General features: G+C 42.6%; 1 protein-coding gene and 1 long non-coding RNA gene across 2 annotated transcripts; both read right to left on the bottom strand.

The window, feature by feature from the left end:
- Nucleotides 1-80: 80 nt before the first annotated feature.
- LOC109487354 lies at nucleotides 81-3,803 on the bottom strand. Its single transcript, XR_002141246.1, has 3 exons — nucleotides 3,653-3,803; nucleotides 654-769; nucleotides 81-159 (listed from the first exon to the last, which is right to left on the bottom strand). It is a non-coding gene; the product is annotated as an uncharacterized LOC109487354 (long non-coding RNA).
- A 2,817-nt stretch (nucleotides 3,804-6,620) lies between these two features.
- On the bottom strand, nucleotides 6,621-11,643 carry LOC109487427 (myosin heavy chain, clone 203-like). The gene is made up of 2 exons (XM_019791422.1): nucleotides 9,129-11,643; nucleotides 6,621-7,607 (listed from the first exon to the last, which is right to left on the bottom strand). Exons 1-2 carry the CDS (start codon nucleotides 10,893-10,895, stop codon nucleotides 6,855-6,857), a joined length of 2,520 nt encoding a protein of 839 aa, XP_019646981.1. The 5' UTR covers nucleotides 10,896-11,643; the 3' UTR covers nucleotides 6,621-6,854.
- Nucleotides 11,644-19,794: the final 8,151 nt, after the last annotated feature.

A 19,794-nucleotide genomic window follows, 5' to 3' on the forward strand; every position in this document is an offset into this window, starting at 1 on the left:
TTATGTAGTGATTCTTCTCCGATATCATTTTCAAAAGCCAAAGATACAGGAAAGATTGTTGCCATGGTTTAATTTTCAGTGGAAGCATTAAGACTGTTCACTCACCCTTTGCTCCTGACCTGGGCAATTCTACAAAGTCATTATGGACTGTTTGGTAATCTGAAACAAAACATGACGTTACTGTCATGGTGGATATGACATTTTGATTATTCATGTAAATAAAAACTGTTTCAATGCACTACACGTGACCCAGGACATAGATATTCAAGCAATAAATCCAACACTTATGTCTATGAAAATCTTATACTGAATACCAGGTACTAACTAATATTAATCTACAAACATTCATCTACTAAGATTTTGTTTGGTAATAAAACTGACAGCTATGTTTTATTTCTGCAAGTGACACTCCATCAACCATGGTCAGCAAATCATCTTCACCTGGTTAAGGATACCGGTACTCCTGGTCTGGAGGCAGTAGAGCTACATGCCACACCACAAGTTCAGGTAGGCAATGTAGGAACAATCAGGATCAGTCTATATCTACTTAAAATTGCAAATCTGACTATATTGTGTTAAAACATGGCTTATACGGGAGGTCTGAGCCTCTCGAAGCTTAAGGTCAAGTGAAAGTACAGAAAAATAGAACCAACCTGGCACATTGGTCTGCTGTAGGTTGCCATGGTTACCACTGTGCATGCTGGGAAAACTAAGGCAGGTGTGTGTCAGCACAGGGGGTCAAAGGTCACTTTGAAGTACAGTCTGAGTCCTGAAAAAAAGCAAGAGACTGTCACTTCTTCAACAAATTATCAGTTGACAGCATTGTTTGGACAGGCTTAATTCTTTTCAATCTTATCACAAAAAAATCAATATTATCACATAAAAGTATAACTTTCTAAAGACTACAAAACACACAAAACAGGAAAAAAATATTCTTAAATTTATTAAATTCATACAGTGAACTGACAAATACTTGACCGCTCAGTGTGATTTTAGCCGCTAGTGGAAACTTGAAAGGGGGTGTGAAATAAAGATATGGCTGTCAATGTTAGTTGATGGGAGGCTGTTGAAAGATGCCCCCCCACCCCCCCACAAAGAACCGGACACATGATGCTGGTGATACCTACTCTGGGGATACCATTAGCATCAACTGTTCCTCAGGACAGGAACTTCAGGAAGTCTTCAAATAGGTCACGCTGATGACAAGTGTGTGTGTGTGTGTGGGGGGGGGGTTCAGATACTAGACAATGCTAGAAATATAAGTATATACTATACTATAAAGTAAAATAAACATACAGCAGAGAAAAAATGTTGTTCATAAATCAGTATATACTACTATTACTAGTAGCAGACAGGCAGGCTTGGAAGTCATGTGAAGACATGTCAGATCATGTGAGGTGAGGTGATATTGACTGGCCTGGTCAAGTCAACACCTGACACAAACACTCTCACACTGCTGTCATATCATGTTAGCTGAAATATCTGCTAAGTCAAGGACATTATATCTCTATATAATGTCCTTGCTGAGGTTGAACACATCATCAGACTCTTCTTCATCACTTGTTTTAAAATATCAAAATAAGACCTAGTTTTTTTTTGCAAAGTTGTACTTGTAGAAACCTGGGATCTATGAGACTTTGACCCTGCCTAGATTTTGTTCAATCAATGTTTACCTCACAAAGGTCATGCACGCAAATGAGCCAAACAGGTGAATTGTACTGACAGTAATCATACACTATCCATGGCAGACAAACAACAACAATTGCAATCTTATATAGAATTTGCTATAGTAGCCTTGAAGCCAAATCCTAGAATTTTGTACTTGTATTGAAGCTTGTATTTGTAACAACAAAACTTGTCTTACCTGTGGAGAAACTGATACAAAATATTACTAGTACTCACACTCAGTGAGAAAGACATTTCTTCATGTCTACTTTACTTCACATTCCTGAGACAATACAGGTGTTCACACCCAAATAGGGTACAGAAGAAGTTGTGGTCAATCGGAAGATCTTGTTTCCAAAATAACTTAGGGAAAGGAAATGAGGGTGGCACAGTTTCCACCAATGACTCACTTCCCTGACACAAGGTAATCTTAAGTTCCAACTAAAACATTTTCAAAACCTTTGTACGACCTACCTCTTTTCATATGGCCACTTTGATACTAAAGCTTTTCATCTAGCATCACTTCAAGTTTAAAAGATTGACTTAAAGTACTAGGACATGAGGGCTCAAAAGAAATCTGTCTTCAAGTTCAAATTCCCATTTTTTTATGAGTACCGTTAATGAGAAAAGCTGTATGGAGAGTGAAACAACAGAAGTCGTTGCTCAATTTCTTTGTCATAAACTTGCCGTCAACCGTGCCACTTTCACAAAACACGCTTTATGCGTCCTCTCACAAGTCTGTCTATAGCTGCCCAATCTTATTCACTGCATTGGCAGATCAGCTGTCAGACTATTAAGCACAGGTTTTTTACCATGAATATGTAGTCGTGCCTCCTTGAAAAGCTTGTACAGTACATGTAATGTGATCATCCCTTACAAATCCTTCTACAGGCTTAACTGCCAAAATCTAATTCAGTGCCTTGGCAGATTGGCTGTGTAACTATTTACTGTACTTCCAATGATAAAACAGGAGGCCTGTATGACAACATGAGACAATTGGCATGTGTTCTGGATTGGTAAGGAAGAACCTGAAGAGAAAAACAAACTTATTTGGGATGTCTGCTTGGTGTTGACCTCGCCGTTGATAGGTAAACAAGAAGATCAGTATTCAACACAGCTGTAACCTACACCGTGTTACAAAGGACCAAATAACGAGGCTACGTTAACGATTCTCATCAAGCAAAGATTTGTCACACCTGCACTGGATAAAATGGGCACTGGACAAAGGACGCTAGAAAGAATGTCACGGTCAGCCCCCGACAAATTTGAGAAAGAAACCAAAGTTAAACAAACAAACATTGTCATTACAAAGGAAGACAGGAACAGAAGCATTTATACAACATCTACAACAATTGTAAGAATGCTGCAGATCATAATTGCAAAATAAACATCACAAGTTGCACTAAGAGTTTGACAGTGAAAATAGCCACCAAATGGGCATTATTGTAAGATTACCAAGCAAGACTTACTACTAGTATATATGCAACACTTCTTTTTCAAAGCTCTACAACCTGGGACCGCTTTGCGGCAGCAAAGTCCAGGCAGCTGGTAATTATTGTGATATGGCAAGTGACGATTCTTTCCATCATGACAAGCTTTATGTTTGATTCTCAAACTAACTTCTGCCGCTTCTTGTACATTTTGTTCCAGTCTTGAGTTGTTTTGAATCTGTCTTCGCCCCCCTCCCACCGATAATTTCAGTACGCCTTTTCACAACTTCTGTACAGAGATTTTGATGCAAATATGGAGTCTATAAAGAAACTGGTATCAAAATTTATGTCCTCGACGTACAATTCTGCATCCCAGAGGAAGAAAACCATTCGCTTCGAAATTTTAATTTATCATCAAAATATGCCATATTTTATAGCACAGCATGCCGGTCTTTCGCAAGAAGGATAGTTCTCAGCAAACAAAGGCACACGGCTATCCTACAGCCTAAACAGCAAATAAAAGCAGCCCCTAACACCCTGTTGGCTTGGTAACTTACCAGACTGCACGACGGTGTAGAAAATGTTCAGAAATGGCGCCAAAAGCCGCGGCAAATCGTGTCTTCCCGTAAAGGTTTCCCCGCTGAAGTCGGATCTTATCGCGGTTCGAAAAACAGAGCCAGCCAGGAAGTGATGACGTCAAGACCGGAATCTGCCATTTGATTTCGAGGGGCGACAAGGCGAAATTTATTTTACCAACAAGAAGGGCACATAATGGCAAACTTGTTGCCTCTACCAGGCACCGCGGATCGCTGGAAAAACAGTAGAAATTGGCCAAAAAAGGGTCGCAAAATGTACCCACTCTGGCCGGCTACCCCCCCCCCGTATACTATTCCCTTTATTTTGGCCATGGCAATTTCTAGTTCTACTTTACTATTTGATTGGTAGATTCTATAACGTTAGATGCTAGCATGAAGTTAAACCTCCATGATGCTAGCAGACCTGTTCTCCCGGAATGTCCAATCATCTGAAATGCATGCTTTTTACGTTGGTAAATTTGATGTTTTTTTGTGATATAAATATTCACTAAGGATAGCACTAGGCTTCTTTTCAAGGAAAACAGAACAGGTATGTGCCCTGGTGGTGTTGGCGGTTCGATTCCGTCAGGCTTTTACACCAGACTGAAGAGCCTACCTGGCGGGACACTATCGGGGTGCATGTACCTGTTTTGGCCTGTTGTTCAGTTTCTAACTAAAACAAAGAATGTTTAAGATGGAATACGAATACATATGTTAGATGGTGGCTATATAGTGGCAGTCAACAGCCTTTTGGTCCCAAAGATACTCTCGCTACACCAGACTTATTTGCAGGCTAACTAAGTAAATAGTAGAAATCGGCCTAAAAAGGATTTTAATTGACCAAAGAAGTTGGCCGACCAGAGAGGATCCAATCAGTACTTCCAAGGACATTACATAGAACTTCTATATTATATGAATAAGATGTAAGCGACCTTGCTGTCCGTACCTAGACGTGCAATGCGCATACATTCTTTACTTTATTTGTGGACGTCTTTCCTAATATATAGTGGCAACCAACAGCCTCTGTTCCCAAAGGTACTTAGTACTTCCAAGGACATATACATTTTCTTTGTACTTCACATGGACACTACATGGAACTTCGAAAAAGCTCACTGTCCGTATCTGGACCTGCAATGCTCACGTATTCTTTGCTTTACTTGTGGGCGTCGCTGCTAGTGGCAACCAACAGCCTCTCTTCCCAAAGATACTTAGTACTTCCAATGACATTATAGATTTTCTTCGTACTTCCAAAGACATTACATGGACACTACATAGAACTTCGAAGAACCTCATTGTCCGTGCCTGGACCCACGATGCTCACATATTCTTTGATTATTTGTGGGCGTCGGTGCTAGTGGCAACCAACAGCCTCTGTTCCCAAAGATTATGCATCCGAAATCCCTGGATGGCGATTCCGCCCAGGCGCCGCAAAGCAGCCTGAGTACCAATGACGGTAAATGCCCTTTTTACCGATTGCTCGACCAATCACCGGCCGGCCGAAATCCCAAAACATTTCGTTTGTGGTTATTTAATACTATAAAATGTTTCTTTTCATAAATGTCGACAAAAAGTTTCAATATTCTTTCAAAAATGCTAAGATTGTAATACATTATTGCTTGCAATTTACGGTTAGTGTCTTTAATATACTTTTAGTGGCATTATTAATGCGTGAAACAAAATGACATAAATTATGTTAATGAACCTTTAGTAAAGTAGATCTCTGGAAAGCGACCTCTAGCGGTTATAGAATGAACAGCAGTTATAAAGGTGTCCGGTAACGAAGGCGTGAACAAAATGTCATAAATTATGTTAATGAGGACTTTAGCGACGGCGGCCTTCAGAAAGCGACCTCTAGCGGTTGTGGAACGCTCAGCAGTTGAACAGGTGTCTGTGGTAACGAACATAAAATGCCTCTGCTTGTGCTTTAGAGATAGATCAGGGAGAGAGATAGGGGAAAGACTGGTTACTTTATTGGGACAAACACTGCCTAATATGATATTGATGAGGTAAAACATTTATTAACTAAAGTGGACAGGTGGTTTTGATGAAAAGGGGACCAAAGCGTTATGCTGTGAGATCTGTACTCTCTATCTTCAGATCGCCTTGGTCTTGGAGACAAGACCTGGGGAAAGAAAGATATTTCCTTCTTCAATTTTTGTTTACCAAATGTCCAACACAATGCATTATTTGAATAGACACCCCTACTGATAAACAAAAGGAGCAAAATAAAAACGTATAACATTTATACGAATCTTATTTATTCACAAATTCATATTCATCACATGCATCACATGCAAAATTCGGGACGTGACACAAAAAAAAGCAAGAATTTCTCTCATAAGAGATTTGGCCTCTTTCACTTCAAACGGAAGTGACGTCATATGGCTTTGACCAGAGAACGTTGACACATATGGCTAAACTAGCCTCTACCAGGCTTCAGAGGCGGCTGAAAAGATAAGAAATTGGTAGAGCGGCAAACTTCAATATCTGTTAGCGGACCGACTCCGCTGGCAAAATTTGACCAATTTCTACTCTTTCCAGCCGCTTCTGAAGCCTGGTAGAGGCTATGGCTAAACAACACATTGTTTCAGTTGAAAAACTGAAAAGTTTCTACTATGCTTTTTTTACGTACATGGACATTTAAGCAGCAATAACACATATTTTCGTAAGACGATTGTACATTGTAGCAGCATGTCTGTGAATATTGGGCTATTCCATAAAGCACTTGCAGGGGCCGAGGTTCCGACATGACTGCTCAAGTGCGCCTCTACCGGACAAATAGTGTACTGCATAAACGAACAGGTGGTTTTTGCTCTAAAGGAACTCCTCATCTACGCCAATATTAGAGTATCTATTTCTTCAGTGAAAGTTCTGTCACGTGTCTTAGTAGTAGTGACGTGTTTTCTTAATATGATAAAGGGTGATTTTGATACTATGGAACTTCTTTTTTTCCCCTTCCTTCAATGAATTGGCCAATGCAATACAGTCTTTCTCATCCCCTGATGCTTTTAATGGAATAGCCCTAAGTGCACATCATTTATGTACATGTATGTATATTGTCCTAATGATATATTTATGAATGGTTTCCACGTATGTTTTAGCGTCCGAAGGAACAGGACACTTTTTAAAATCACTATATGTAGAATAATTTCCACGTTGTTGATGATGTGTTTCAACTTGTCGACTACTTAGATGTTTTTGTAGGAACCGGCTTCCCTCCTCCTCCGGATGGTCTCAGGAAAGTGTTTCTCCTCATGGGGTTGGGTTTGGGTTGTGTCTGAGCTGCGTAGCCGCCGTAGCCGCCGGGCCCGGGCATGCTAGCCGCCGCGGGACCTGCCATGCTAGCCGGCGGGCGGGATATCGTCGGTCCGCTGGCGGCAGCCGGGGCAGAGGCGGGTGCTGAGGACGCTGCGGCCGCCGACATCGGGCTAGAAGCCGGCATGCCCGCCGGCATCATGTACGGGTTGGTGATCTTCGACTTCGGCGCCTCTGCGTACGCCGGCGGAGGTTGAGTGCGAAACGACACCGAAGACGACATCGTCTTGTTGTTGGACCACGCCGCTTTGGGCGTGTTCGGGTGCGCAGTTGGCGGTCTGTTGGATGGTTTGAAGGGCGGCGCTGTCTTTGGTTTCGGCGGAGGCGGTTTGGCAGCGGGTTCTTTGGCAGGTTTAGCCTCCTCAGGCTGCGTGCTTTGCTTCATCCTCTTGGTCCTCTCTTCCTCCATCTTTTTCTCGTAGTACCGAAGTTTCCGCTTCACCAGTTCGTAGTCGCGTCGTTCCTTCTCCTTCTCCTGCTCCGTCTGACGCCGCATGTCTTCCGACTGCTTCAGCTGCTCCTGCAGGTCCTCAATGTCAAGGTGAGCCTGCTCAAGGTCACGCTCTAACTCCTCCTTCTCCTCGTCCACGCTGTCCTCGTCGTTCTCGTCTGGGTTGTCCGTCTGGAAGGGAAGAGGAGAAACTGTGTGAAGTTCATTGTCAACATAGAAACAGAAAGTAGACCAACTCAGCCTTGATGCTAGTGGTAGTTACCTCCGGGGAAGGAGATATCCTTCCGCGAGGAGGTTTTACTATGGTTCGAAACATTTCTGTCAGCAGCTGTTTCTCGCGATCGGCTGGACGGATTTGTCTGTGGTTCGGTATACGTATTGCTATTGGGCTGCAGATGATGCAGAACGTTTTTGTTTAATTGCATATGTGTTTATGGGCGTCGAAATAAAAGGTTTTTAAGTGCTCCGGACACCCCCGCCATGCTGAAAATGGTAATTACCATGTTGTTAAGGAATGGGGCGGTTGCAGTTTTCGGTCTTAGCATTCAAAAGGGGTCAAACAGAGGGGTGTCTGGTTCCGATAAAAATTTTGGGTGACGGCGCAGCAATGACGGCGCGGGATGACGGCGGGGGTAATGGCGCGGGTGACGGTGCAGGCTGTCAGACACGTTAATCAACAGTCCATACCGAACCAACCGTCAGTAGCCATCAAACACATACAAACATATTACGCACATAACTTTCATACTACACACAAACAAATAACCTAAACCAATAGAACACAAAAAAACCCGGAGGTTTGAAATCTACGATTTCCCTTGTTCTATATGCACTTCCCAATAAAAACGCTAGATGGCTGTGTTTGTATCAGGAGTCTCGCAACAATATCTACTGATAACTAGCATTAGCTTACTTACAATCAAAAACAGTAAATTAGTAGAAATCATGAATTTTGAATAAACGATTACTAGTATGCCAAGAAACCCAAGAACAGAAAATGGTGGAATAGGACACCATTGTCTCATAACTTCACTAGACCACCCCAAACAATGGAGAAACCCAATGTTTATAAACAACAGGTGAGAGCGTGGTTGGTACACGTTACTGTAAGAATAACAACGGAGACCAGGGTTGAAAGTGTGGGGAGATTTTGCGTGCCTGTGTTTTGGGGAAGGAGGGCGAAACCGTAAAAAGATTCCAAAATTCCAAGTTGTTCTAAAATTGTCCTACATTTTCACATGAAGATATAACAAGAATGAAACTGTCAGAGAGGACAGAAGACGAGAGAGTAAACATCTCTCAAACACTATACGGAAATAGACCATCCTTCCGCGGAGGTCTCTACATTATTTGGTAGAATAACAAAGTTAATGGCAAGAGTCTGGGGGGTCAAGTGATGTCATGACGACTGGTCTAAAATAGAAACTATTCTGACAGATTCGTTAGCAAGTAAGTTGTAGTCTCGCCAGCCAATACACGGAATATTATTTTAAAACTAATATTCTTGGTTAGACTTACCTTATTTAGATAGAATAATGAGCCGGATTTGAATAATATAAGATGCATAAAATATTTCAAACTCACAAATAGAAAGGACAGGCCATATTGTCAGTCTTTGCCCTGTTGATATGGAAAACATTTGCAATCAAAAGAAAAATGGGGAAGGGAAAGAAATATTGGAACAAACATTACCTGGACTTCCTTGTTCCTTGTATCCCGTTCTTTCTTCAAGGAAGCGATCCGCGATTTCAGTTTCTTAGTGTCATCCTTCAAGTCTTCAATCGCCTTCTTATCTTTGTCTATTTTCGCGTCTGCCTTGGCTAGCTCTTTCTTGGAGGCGTCGTAATACTTGGTGAGTTTCTTAACCAGCTCCTCAAGTTCTTTGGCACGATCCTTGGCTTTGTCCGCTGCAGCTCGGCTAGAGTCACTCTGCTCGATTTTCTTGTCTAGTACGGAGAGAGCGCGGTCTCGCGCCTTCTCAGCCTTGTCTCTCTCTATTCTCAGTTTCTCGCGTTCTTTCATGGCCTGCCTCATCTTGAGCTGAGCATGTGCAACTGCGATATCTCTGAGTTCACACTCCAAGTCTTGATCTGTCTGCGTTCGCGCGTCCTTCCGTCGAATCGTGCGATCTCTCTGCGCCTTCAAGTCTACGATTATCTTCTCAAGCTTCTTAATCTCCTTCTTGAGCTGAGTCATTGTCCGTTCGTCCTTTTGTACCATAGATTCCACCTTAGACTTTTCCTTCTTAGCGGACTCGTACCTCTGTTCTATCTCTCTCTTTGTTTCTCTGAGTTCTGAATTCTTCTCCTTCGCTCTGAATTCCTCCAACGCGAGCCTGTCCTTTTCCTTCCCCACCGTTTCTCTTTCCCTGATGATTTTCCTGTAGTCCTCCCGGTACATGTCTCTTTCTTGTGTCAGCTTGGCGACCTGTTCCTTAAATTTATCTCTGTCTTTCGACAGACCCTTGACATTCTCCTTAAAGCGTGAAATCTCAGTGTTAAGTTTTCCCGTCTCCTCCTTGAAACCATCTCTTTCCACCAAGAGCTTCTCGCTTTCCTCCTTAAACTCGTCTCTTTCTTTCGTCAACTTCTCAGATTCTGTTTTAAACTTGTTCCTGTCTTCTTCCAGTACTTTGACTTGTGAGCTGTATTTCTCCACCTCTCCCGCGAGTCGGATGCCATCCTCCTTGTACTTATCCTTCTCTTCCGCCAGGCGGATGGATTCCTCCTTAAACCGGTCTCTGTCCTTCGTCAACTCTTCTGTTTGCTCTTTGTATTTGTCTCTCTCCTTGGTCATTTTGCTCCCTTCCTCTCGATACTTGTTCCTCTCTTCCTCCAGGGTGTCTCTCGTCTCCTTCAACTCGTCTATCTCACTCCCGAGGGCGATTCCCTGCAGTTCATACTTATCTCTCTCGGTGGTCAGTTTCTCAGATTCCTTCTTAAAGACTTCAATTTCCTTACTCAGATCGGTACACTCGCGCTTGAACTTTTCCTTCTCTTCAGTCAAGGTGCCGTAGACCTGGTGGAATTTCTCCACTTCCTCCAGCAGCTTCCTTATGTAGCTGTCCGTCTTCTCAGACAGTTGTAAGGACAACTCGATGTACTTGCCGCTGGTGGAGGTCACCAGCTGAGTTCTCGAAATAAACCTGTCCTTCTTCTCGTTCAAAATCTTAGAGTACTCGAAGTACGAGTCTCGTTCCTCCTCGAATTGCTTCTTTTCCGCCAAGGCCTGGTAGTACTCTTGTCTGAGACGCTCATTTTCCCTCTCGGACTCCTTAAGATCCTTGTAGGAAGCCTCCAACTCTTCAGCGCTCTCCCTGGAGTCTTGGTAGAGTTGCATGAGGTGTTTCTCACTGGACTTAATCTCGTTATACATCTTATTGTTGTTCGCCAAGACCTGGCGGGTTTGTTTGATTATTTGGTCCGTGGCCGCCATCCTCATCACCATGGGAGTTGCCATGAATACAATTCGTTTTTCTACATCCCACAAAGGCTGGAAATTACTGGGCGGCGCCCGGGAAGATTAGCTCGGCGTGAGCATTGTCCGTCAGGCCCGGCTCTTTCTCACGGGGGAGCCTCGCGAGCGTTGTCCCACTGAATGGTTTCGTGTTGCGACTTCCGACGGGCTAAATAGCACGGACTAACCTGATTTACCTCGGCATTCACAGAGCCGTGTATGTGTACAGTTCAACACGACAAACCTCCCGGGGGTAAGAACCAGTGTCTTGAGTCGCTGGGCACGTCTTCAAGCGTGTCTTGCTAGATCACTGTCAAGGTCACAGCAGAGGTCATTTCTTCCAGCTGACGTTTAGTTTTGCGTTGTTGCGGTTAAAATTTTTGTGGTAGTGAAACTCGCACTGTGAGTCACTCGCCAGGGTTAATCCTATCCAATAAGGGGGCCGGATGCTTGGTTGCTATGGATACAGAGATAAGCGTTTTTTCCACGCTAATCACGGTGAAATCTCACTACAATTACTTCTCCAGGCCGTCCTGTGTCCAACCCTTTCAGCCTTCTGTCTGTCTGGACTTTGAAAAGATCGAAAATCTGCCGGATCGAAGTCGAGTCACGCGCTGACGTCATCACATGACCCCAACCACCTGTTGTACTGGCAGATGTCCCCCGTCTCGGTTTGTTTGTTTGTTTGTTTGTTTACCTCAAGCCCTGGGTAAACAACACCTTTGTCCCGCGCTGAGAGTCCGCCCGTTACGCCTGTTGGGTGTAAAAAGATTGGCAAAAGTTTAGTCCTTCAGTATGTCAAAAGCTTTTGCAGAGCTTAAAATGCTTTTTTTCTACATACCTGCTCTGGTATCGATGAAAATTACCTACACCAGACAAATTTTACCTGCACCACTCTATATTTAAGGAAATATAGATTATACTTAAAGTGTTCAGAAACCGTTGCCATTATCTATTTCATGCTTCAAATGTGGTAACAGTCAACACTTAAAAAAATCATATCATCAAATAAATCAAAACATATATAACCCAGTACAGGTTTGGTACAGGTAGACATCAGAATCGAAATATACCAGCTGTAGAGTTCAAATTTATCTGCACCAGCCTACAAATATTAAGGTGGAATTTCGAACCCTGCCTTGGAATGTCAAAAATGATACGAACGGCTTTACACAACATGGATTGGTGCGGCTGTATAAAGATCTTAAAAGGTCAGAATTAATAGCTGGAAATGCACTAATTTAAAAGCTAACAACTTTCCAAAGGTGTTGTTTGTTTTTATATTTCGCAGGAACTGATATCAAATTTCCTAACAGGAAATGCACTCTAAACCACTAGGTGGTCCAAAAAGTTACCCCGTGAATAGCTAACATTATTCTATTAGTTGAATACGCTTGATATTGTTATACAAAACTTATAATCACATCAATAGGACAGAATGAGAATCTTACTCATACGAACTGTTTATAAAAAGTACCCAAAACAAGTTGTTAAGTTCGTGGGAATTTTCTAATTTCACGGCTATCAGGCACGGAATGTCGCAAACATAAACAGGCTGAAGGCCGTGCGGAGGTGTGCGACACACAGGGTAGTGGTTAGGCAACATGGAGGGACGTTTGGATAGTGTAACTCAGGAGGTCTTCAAATATTTACATCGGGGTGGTCCGATCAAATGTCACAGGGAAGGGAAATACGCGTTTTCTTAGATCTATGTTTCACAACGTGTATCTATTTCTAGTGAATTTTACCATGAAGCAATTAACACTTAATGATTTGTATGAGAAAAGTTGAACCCAAGAAACAGTGAAAGAATTGCTGAGTTGTGGGTAACAGGGTGATAATTAGGTTAAACAAGAGTTCCACGATCTCATACCTTCGCCAGATGATCTAAATTATGTTAACCTTTAGGACTGGCGAATTGTAAATGTGTGTCATTATGCCAATAAGATCATCATTTGGATGAAGTAAATTAGTTGATGAAATCCACCTAATAAATGGCATAAACTTACACTGAAAGTGTCTTTTGTCAGTACTTATGGTTCATCTGATCCCTGTAAATTACGATACATCACAATCAGGATTCTTCTCGTTTTACGAGCAACTGAGACAAACCCTGGAGGCTAGGCGAAACGTGTGATCGCTTGAAGATTAAAACTAAACATGAATCTATAACTGTAAATACTTCATCTGGCTGTTGCATGGATCGTCCTCCTCCTTAACCATGTTGTAAAAGTTTCGTATTGCGAGGCAAAAATTATTCCTAAGTGTCTACTTATCACACATTACCTTCTACATGTACTTTATACAAACAAACAATAGAAATACCATAAAGAGACGAAAAAATACGTCACTTATACCAATCGATAATGAAATATACTTGTCATAACGATTCAGAAAACTATGGGTTTCAGAACACCATTGAGAGACGTTAACACACCGGATAAGTCAACCTTACCGAAATCAAGAAGCGCGATCTTTAACGTGACTAAACCGTGGCATTGAGAAACACATGTCCTACCTGTGCCCACCTGCGTGAACACACACCTGAGGTATTGTGCGGACAGGTATCTGGTTACCTGGCCGTAACCACAGCAAAACCCACCTGGTCTTTCACATCATGGCGGCCTCCAACCTAGTCTCTACCAGACTACCAACGTGGGTTCAAAAACAGTACGATTTCGCTAAATATGGAGACTTATTAGCCAGGGGTGTTAAGCCACTGTAGAAACTCTCCCGGCCAATTATTTCCTTTTTTTTCCCACATTCTACGATCCATACCCCGTAGGAAGGCCTGGTGGAGGCTACCTCGAACCCACGATATAGTAGGGTGTATGTGTGTATGTATGTGTATGTCGGGGAGGGAGTACTAGTCATTTTCCTATATATATACTTATCGATTCTTTTCAACGTAAAAAAAACTGCTCATACAAGTTTATCAAACTAATACACCAGTTAATTCAAACAGGCGGTGAGATAGAAATCACCAGTACGGATTTGCATATTCAACTAGTGATCAAATCCTTAATTGTCCGTACAAGTACAACACATGGTAGGAATGGGTAGGGTAGACCTTTCTACATAAACGTTAACGTTTTCTAAACTCAGGTGTAATTTTAGGCTGTCAAACATCGACTCAATGCAATCCCTCAGAGTACTAATGAAAATGAATGATAAGGACTGCTCCACACCTCTCACAATTCCTTGACTGTATGATCTAGAACTAAGCAACAAATCCTGTGACTCAACAACCAGCTGACAAGTTATTTTTCTACCCGAGTGATCTCTGTGGTAGCAAAACATTCGCCATAACTTAAACAAAGCACGGCGATAGTCTGTAAAGACATTTGGCTTCAACAAAGTATCCATTAACACCCTGATGTTTACAATTGCCCAATTATGGCGGCTTTTCTGACCATGCCTAATTGAGCAATTATATACAATACTACACAGGTGTAAGGCTGCTTAGAAGCCATTTTAGTTCTGTTCAAACAAACACTTGGTTGTCTGTTCGCAAAGTTTGCTTCCACACTCCAGAATGCTACGATTTTACAAACGTGTTGCAGTCGTTATCCATTGTGAAGAGTCCATTACATGACTGAATAGAGTGGCCCCCTTTTTGTGCCGTTTCTACGATACCTCACGACGGCTGTGTGTCAACAGATATGACCACTACCTTTTTTTCTATCGTACAACAGAAATGGGAAGAAGTAGAAAAGCAGTCTTCCTGAATACGACAGTCTCAATTAACACGCCGATGCCTCAAACTTCGTCAATTAGCGCCAGCATGTTGACACGCTAGACAATATAGTACGTATAATTAGTTACGATGTGTGTGTCAGACACACAATGCGAGGAACGAATTCGAAACGCCCCCCTCCCACCTCCTTACCTGTACTCCTGAGCATCTCTAAGCGTTGATACGGCTTCAGGTCATTTTGGGCATCACGGTCAGACTCTCTTTATACAAATAAAACCCAAACGATTCAACTGCTTTAAGCACAGTATAGGAATGGTAGGATAAGTCTTTTTTCGCCCCGGGCAATTCAACAGTTTCACCGGGTAAGGGTTACCTGAGACCACCCATGCGTATCTGTCTCTAGGTAGACAATACAGGTGAATTTAACACATGTGATGACACCACGAAGATACTGTCTATATGTAAACCATATGGAAACCATACCAAAATACCATTCAGGCAAATTATTGTCATTAGAGTTATGTCAAAGTACATGTATAGTCGTTTATATATATTTATATGTCTATCCGTTGTCGCCTTTTATAGTGCAGCTTAAGGATGAAAATAAAATAAGCCAACTTACTTATAACATTCGTTATCACTATGTGACTAAAACGGTGAACACCACAGTTAGGAATATTATTGCTAACATTTCTATAATTTGGTCCTCGTCATATGATAGTAGAAAGTACCATACCAAGGTAATCAAAACGGACAGGGTACTCAAATTTAATCATCGACCATGAACTTTTAGAAAGATCTTAGTATTTGCCTAAATATTCATTTACTTATCATGGAATTCATCACATCGTTATTTTTTGTGTTAACATCTTAATTTTTACTGTAGGTGATTTATTCTATGTTATTGAAGTGTTGTACTTGAAGTTTTGTCTTGAGTAGCTGCTTCTGCTAACATCATCTGCACCTGTTTATCTAACCCCCCTCCCCCATGTCCTTGACATTCTAACAATGGTCCAACATCGTCAGTGGTAGCGAGAGGTCCTGGTTCGATTCCCAATCCCTGTGACTTTCGATAACATGTCAACCACTCCTTGCTTTGTATTTTCTGTTTTCCCTAAAAAAAGTCATCAGTTGTTGTTCAACCCAAACCCGTTTTCCTCTACACGTTTATTGTACATTGATGCCAAACAGAATGAAGTACAAGAGGACATCATTCATATGAAATACATACAGATATACTTAATGTAAATTGATTGATATATCAACTCGATATATATCCTTTTTTTTAATTTACAAACCCAAAATTTGCCCGAATAAAAACATGACCATCGGTGATGCCTTTTGCAATATGTATTGAGTACTGCTGGATTGTCAATATCAAAATTCCGTTAAAAGTTTGTCCTGTTGATACGATTTCTGACGTATAGTACCAGGGAATTTTAAAGGAAAAAAGTCGAGTAAATGTTTAACTGTACTGGCCAACACAACTAATCACTATAACAGCTAATTATCTGACGTCATTGAACAAAATGAGAAAATAGTCAGGCGTCTTTTGTGTTATGAACTGACTCAATACACAAAATACTTCCGTGGTCCGGCAGTAATGAGGCGTACAAGTCAACTGGCCTTAAGCCTCAACGTTTAAATAACAGCTGTTTGGATACGAACAATGAAGACGTATACAGGGTAAAACTACCCTGTAAAGACGTTTTAATGACTCTAAATGATTCAAGTTACTGTTCTGCAGTGTTACTAGCTGTCAACTTACTGTTACGTTCTATGCAAGGCAACAAGTTATAATACTGTTTTGATCCTCCAGTATTACTCGTATATAGACTGCGTTAGAGAGAGGTTAAACTTGCAGTTTTTCAAACCAGTCCGATGAAGATTTATATATAGACGTATTTTATACAATCTTGAAGTAAAACCTGGTTTTATAGAGACAACATTGGGAACTAGTACTGTTCCTAGGGACTGTTTTGACTGGGACAATTTATCGTCATAAAACGTCACCTACCTTAAGTGACAATCTGAATGAAGGAACACGTTAACACCAGGTTTCCCATCTGAAGTACCAGTACACACCTGTCTATTTTCTAGTGGAACAGATTCTCTTTTCCAACCTCCCCAGATGGTTCTGTATCAGTGTTTATGGTGAATCTGAACTCTGTGTTTATATCTGGTTTATTGGTCACATTCCTGGCAGGCAAAGAGTGAAACTTATTGGCGAGATCAGCGTGAAACGAAGAGAACCCACCTGTTAGCCGCTTCCTGGTGTGTGACGATGTCGCTGCGATGTTGGCTCGTTGTTTGTCGGCTTTCAAGACTGACGTTAAGCGGGTACAAACGTCACCACACTGCGCGTATCTCCCCCACTCCCCATTCACGTTGGTGGTGACCCGTAGGGAGAGGTGAAAACTGCCAGGACAAATAAACTCGCTCGACTCCGATTCTCTGGTCTTATCAGCGCTCTGAATGGGTCTCCTCCATTGTTGTTATCTTTGTAAGAGCGATACCTCCACCTAGCTACACAGAGGAATGACCGGGTACGGTTACCGCGCCTAACAATCTGGATTTCTAACGCGAGTAAAAGACCAGGGTGTCGTCTGTCGGACAGTCTCCGGGCAATTGTGGGTATCCGACTTGTTGGTAGAGATTAGAATATTAGATACCCTATTTTCAGGGATACATCTTCTAAGGCTAGCTCAAGAGATGGGGATCTGGAGAGGCTAAGGGAAAACAAGTTGTTTTTGGCGGCGAAAGACGCAACGTTGTTTCTAGTTCTCACACAAAGGGATCGGGTGTCCATAGTGAGGCATAGGCCGACCCGCCCCGACCAAATATTTTACCCAATTGCCGGTATAGCCTTACACGTTACAACGGTTTACGTTTACCCGATCCTCGGCCTTGCATGCGCAGTTGCCCCGAGACAAAGCGCTCGTGTGACCCGGTGAATGCCTGAGTGAATGAGGCACAACCTGGCCTTTGTCTTAGACCCGTCGCCTTGGCAACGCCTATCGGACAAGGTGGGCCGCGCACAGAGAATTGGCGGGAACCGAGGATAGGCGTTTCAGGTGGGAACTGACACCTGTTTAAACGGGTGCGCTCAAGCAGAGGATGTTACAATGTGGGGAGGTGAGGTGGAACCAATGCTGGCACGGGGGCCAGGGCATCACTCAGCGACGGACTTCAAAAAACTCTGGCATATCGCGTCAGGTCGGCTTACGGTTAGATGACGTACCCTCTTTATATCAAAGTAAGGAGGTTAAAGTGTTGAATTAAAGGGCGATGTCGAATTCATGAAGCCAGGATGTTATCCAGAACAATACCTATATAGGTTTATGCCTGAATGGGTTAGGATTACGCTTAGACACGGTTCTGGATAGTCTCTTCGTATCTAGGAAGGTAGATTTCCTCCAGGCACGGTTCTGGATACGCGTGGACCATCCCGAACTGTGCCTGAGCATGGTTCTGGGTAAAGTACAACATCCGTGCCGTTCAGTCCCCAAGATGACGGAACCGAAAAGCGTACAACTCAGACGTCACAAATATTGCGCACTTGATAAGGAAGTTTTTATGTTGAGTGTTTGTTCACTATATAGAAGAGGCAAGCTACCATCACATAAAATAAAAAAATCTCCGAAATAGGCGGCAACGATGTTCAACGAACGTCTAGGGCTCTTCACTCACAAAATTAAAAGTGAGTGATTATTGATCGGTAAGGGCGCGGAAACATTCGTCGCAGGTCGTCGAATGACTTTGATGCTGTACAATTTTCAAACAGGCCGTAACAGGCCCAACCGACACATACGTGACCGAGGTCTATAAAAGTGAGTCCAGGGTGCACTAGAATTATCCTGTAGGCGTCAAACAAGTGTCTTTTTGTTTGACAGGACAATTTTATTACGCACTACTTCTATACTTCACATTTTCCCATGGTAGAGAATGAATCTGCCATTGTTAGACGTCTAAAATTAGACCCGCTTTCTCTCTCTCTCCTTCTCTTCCTCTCTCTGAAAAAATTTCCAGTGTTATTTACACAACACATACAGAGGATAGCTTACAGTTCCTCTAGAATAATAAATGGACCGTTTCGCAAGGATCAGTTCTTCTGCGATCCAGAAGATACAGTTTCTCCCCGGCATGTGAGCGCCCATTGCCGCGCACTGTTCTGTAGGATTCCCCTGAAAGAACCGACCCAGACTGTCGCCGTCGGTAAACAACTTTCTAGCGGAGGGGGTGGAAGATGAGAGGGGCGCCGGTGTGTGTTTCGCTGGAGGGATGTGGTTTAGGACAGGTGAAAGTTGTTTGTGAACGCAGTGAAGAGCTCGCGTGCCGGCCAACACGTCGTCGGAAGAACATTTTGCAAGTTCGTCGGATGTTTGGTCAACGTTGCATCGGAATGTTGCCCGTTGCAGATCATACGCGTTCTACCAAAGTGCTATGCATGGTTAGGCCATATACTGATTTGATTAATATATGCTCTGGGGAAAAAATGGGAAAAAAGTTGGGAAAAACCTATATGTACGTCACTGACTCTAATCTCCAAGCAGATCATATGGTGGCAATTAAGGCAGTGTCCATTGGCCAAAGGAGTGTCCATTAGCCACCACTTGGGTGGCCGTGCAAACTTGTCTTGCCACCGAAAGGCATCTGCTTGGAGATTAGCTGACGCATCTCCAGACACGTTTTGATTGGCTGTTACAATTACAAATGTAGTTTCACTCCCCACGCCTTAATGTAAGGAAAACCAGTCCAAAGACTACACATGATCACCAGGGGTTTTTCTAGAAAAATTTGGTATGAGGGAGCAGTATCACGGCGAGGGAGCGAAGCGACCGAGGGGGGGTTGGTGCGGAAGGGGGTTTCCCCCTTTCCGCCATGTGAAGCCTTTGAAAATTTGAGGTTGAAATGGGACATTTTGAGGCTACTTGAGGGGGGAAATTTGAACTCTTAACCTCAATGTACCTTTCCCAAATTTCTATTCATGCATTGCATATTTCACTTATAAAATATAAGTACAATCAACAGTACACACAATCTGCAAATCACCCTTTATACACTTACACAATTAGTGATCAATGTTACTAGTAGCTCCAGATGACAACATTGGGTTTGCCATAAGCTGAAACCTTTCCCATGGCACAATTGCAACACATTCATCCAAGCTGCTACAAACTCAGGTCTCATGTTTCACTTCAGAGC

This window comes from Branchiostoma belcheri, unplaced genomic scaffold (genome assembly GCF_001625305.1).
Source record: "Branchiostoma belcheri isolate BF01 breed outbred unplaced genomic scaffold, Haploidv18h27 scaffold88, whole genome shotgun sequence".
Classification (NCBI taxonomy): Eukaryota; Metazoa; Chordata; class Leptocardii; order Amphioxiformes; family Branchiostomatidae; genus Branchiostoma; species Branchiostoma belcheri.

Excerpts from the sequence above, each read along its gene's own strand:
- LOC109487427 (XM_019791422.1), bottom strand. The coding sequence starts at position 10,895 with ATGGCAACTCCCATGGTGATGAGGATGGCGGCCACGGACCAAATAATC. Across the intron at positions 7,608-9,128 it reads CAAGGAACAAGGAAGTCCAG|ACGGACAACCCAGACGAGAA; the intron begins GTAATGTTTGTT and ends CTTCCCTTCCAG.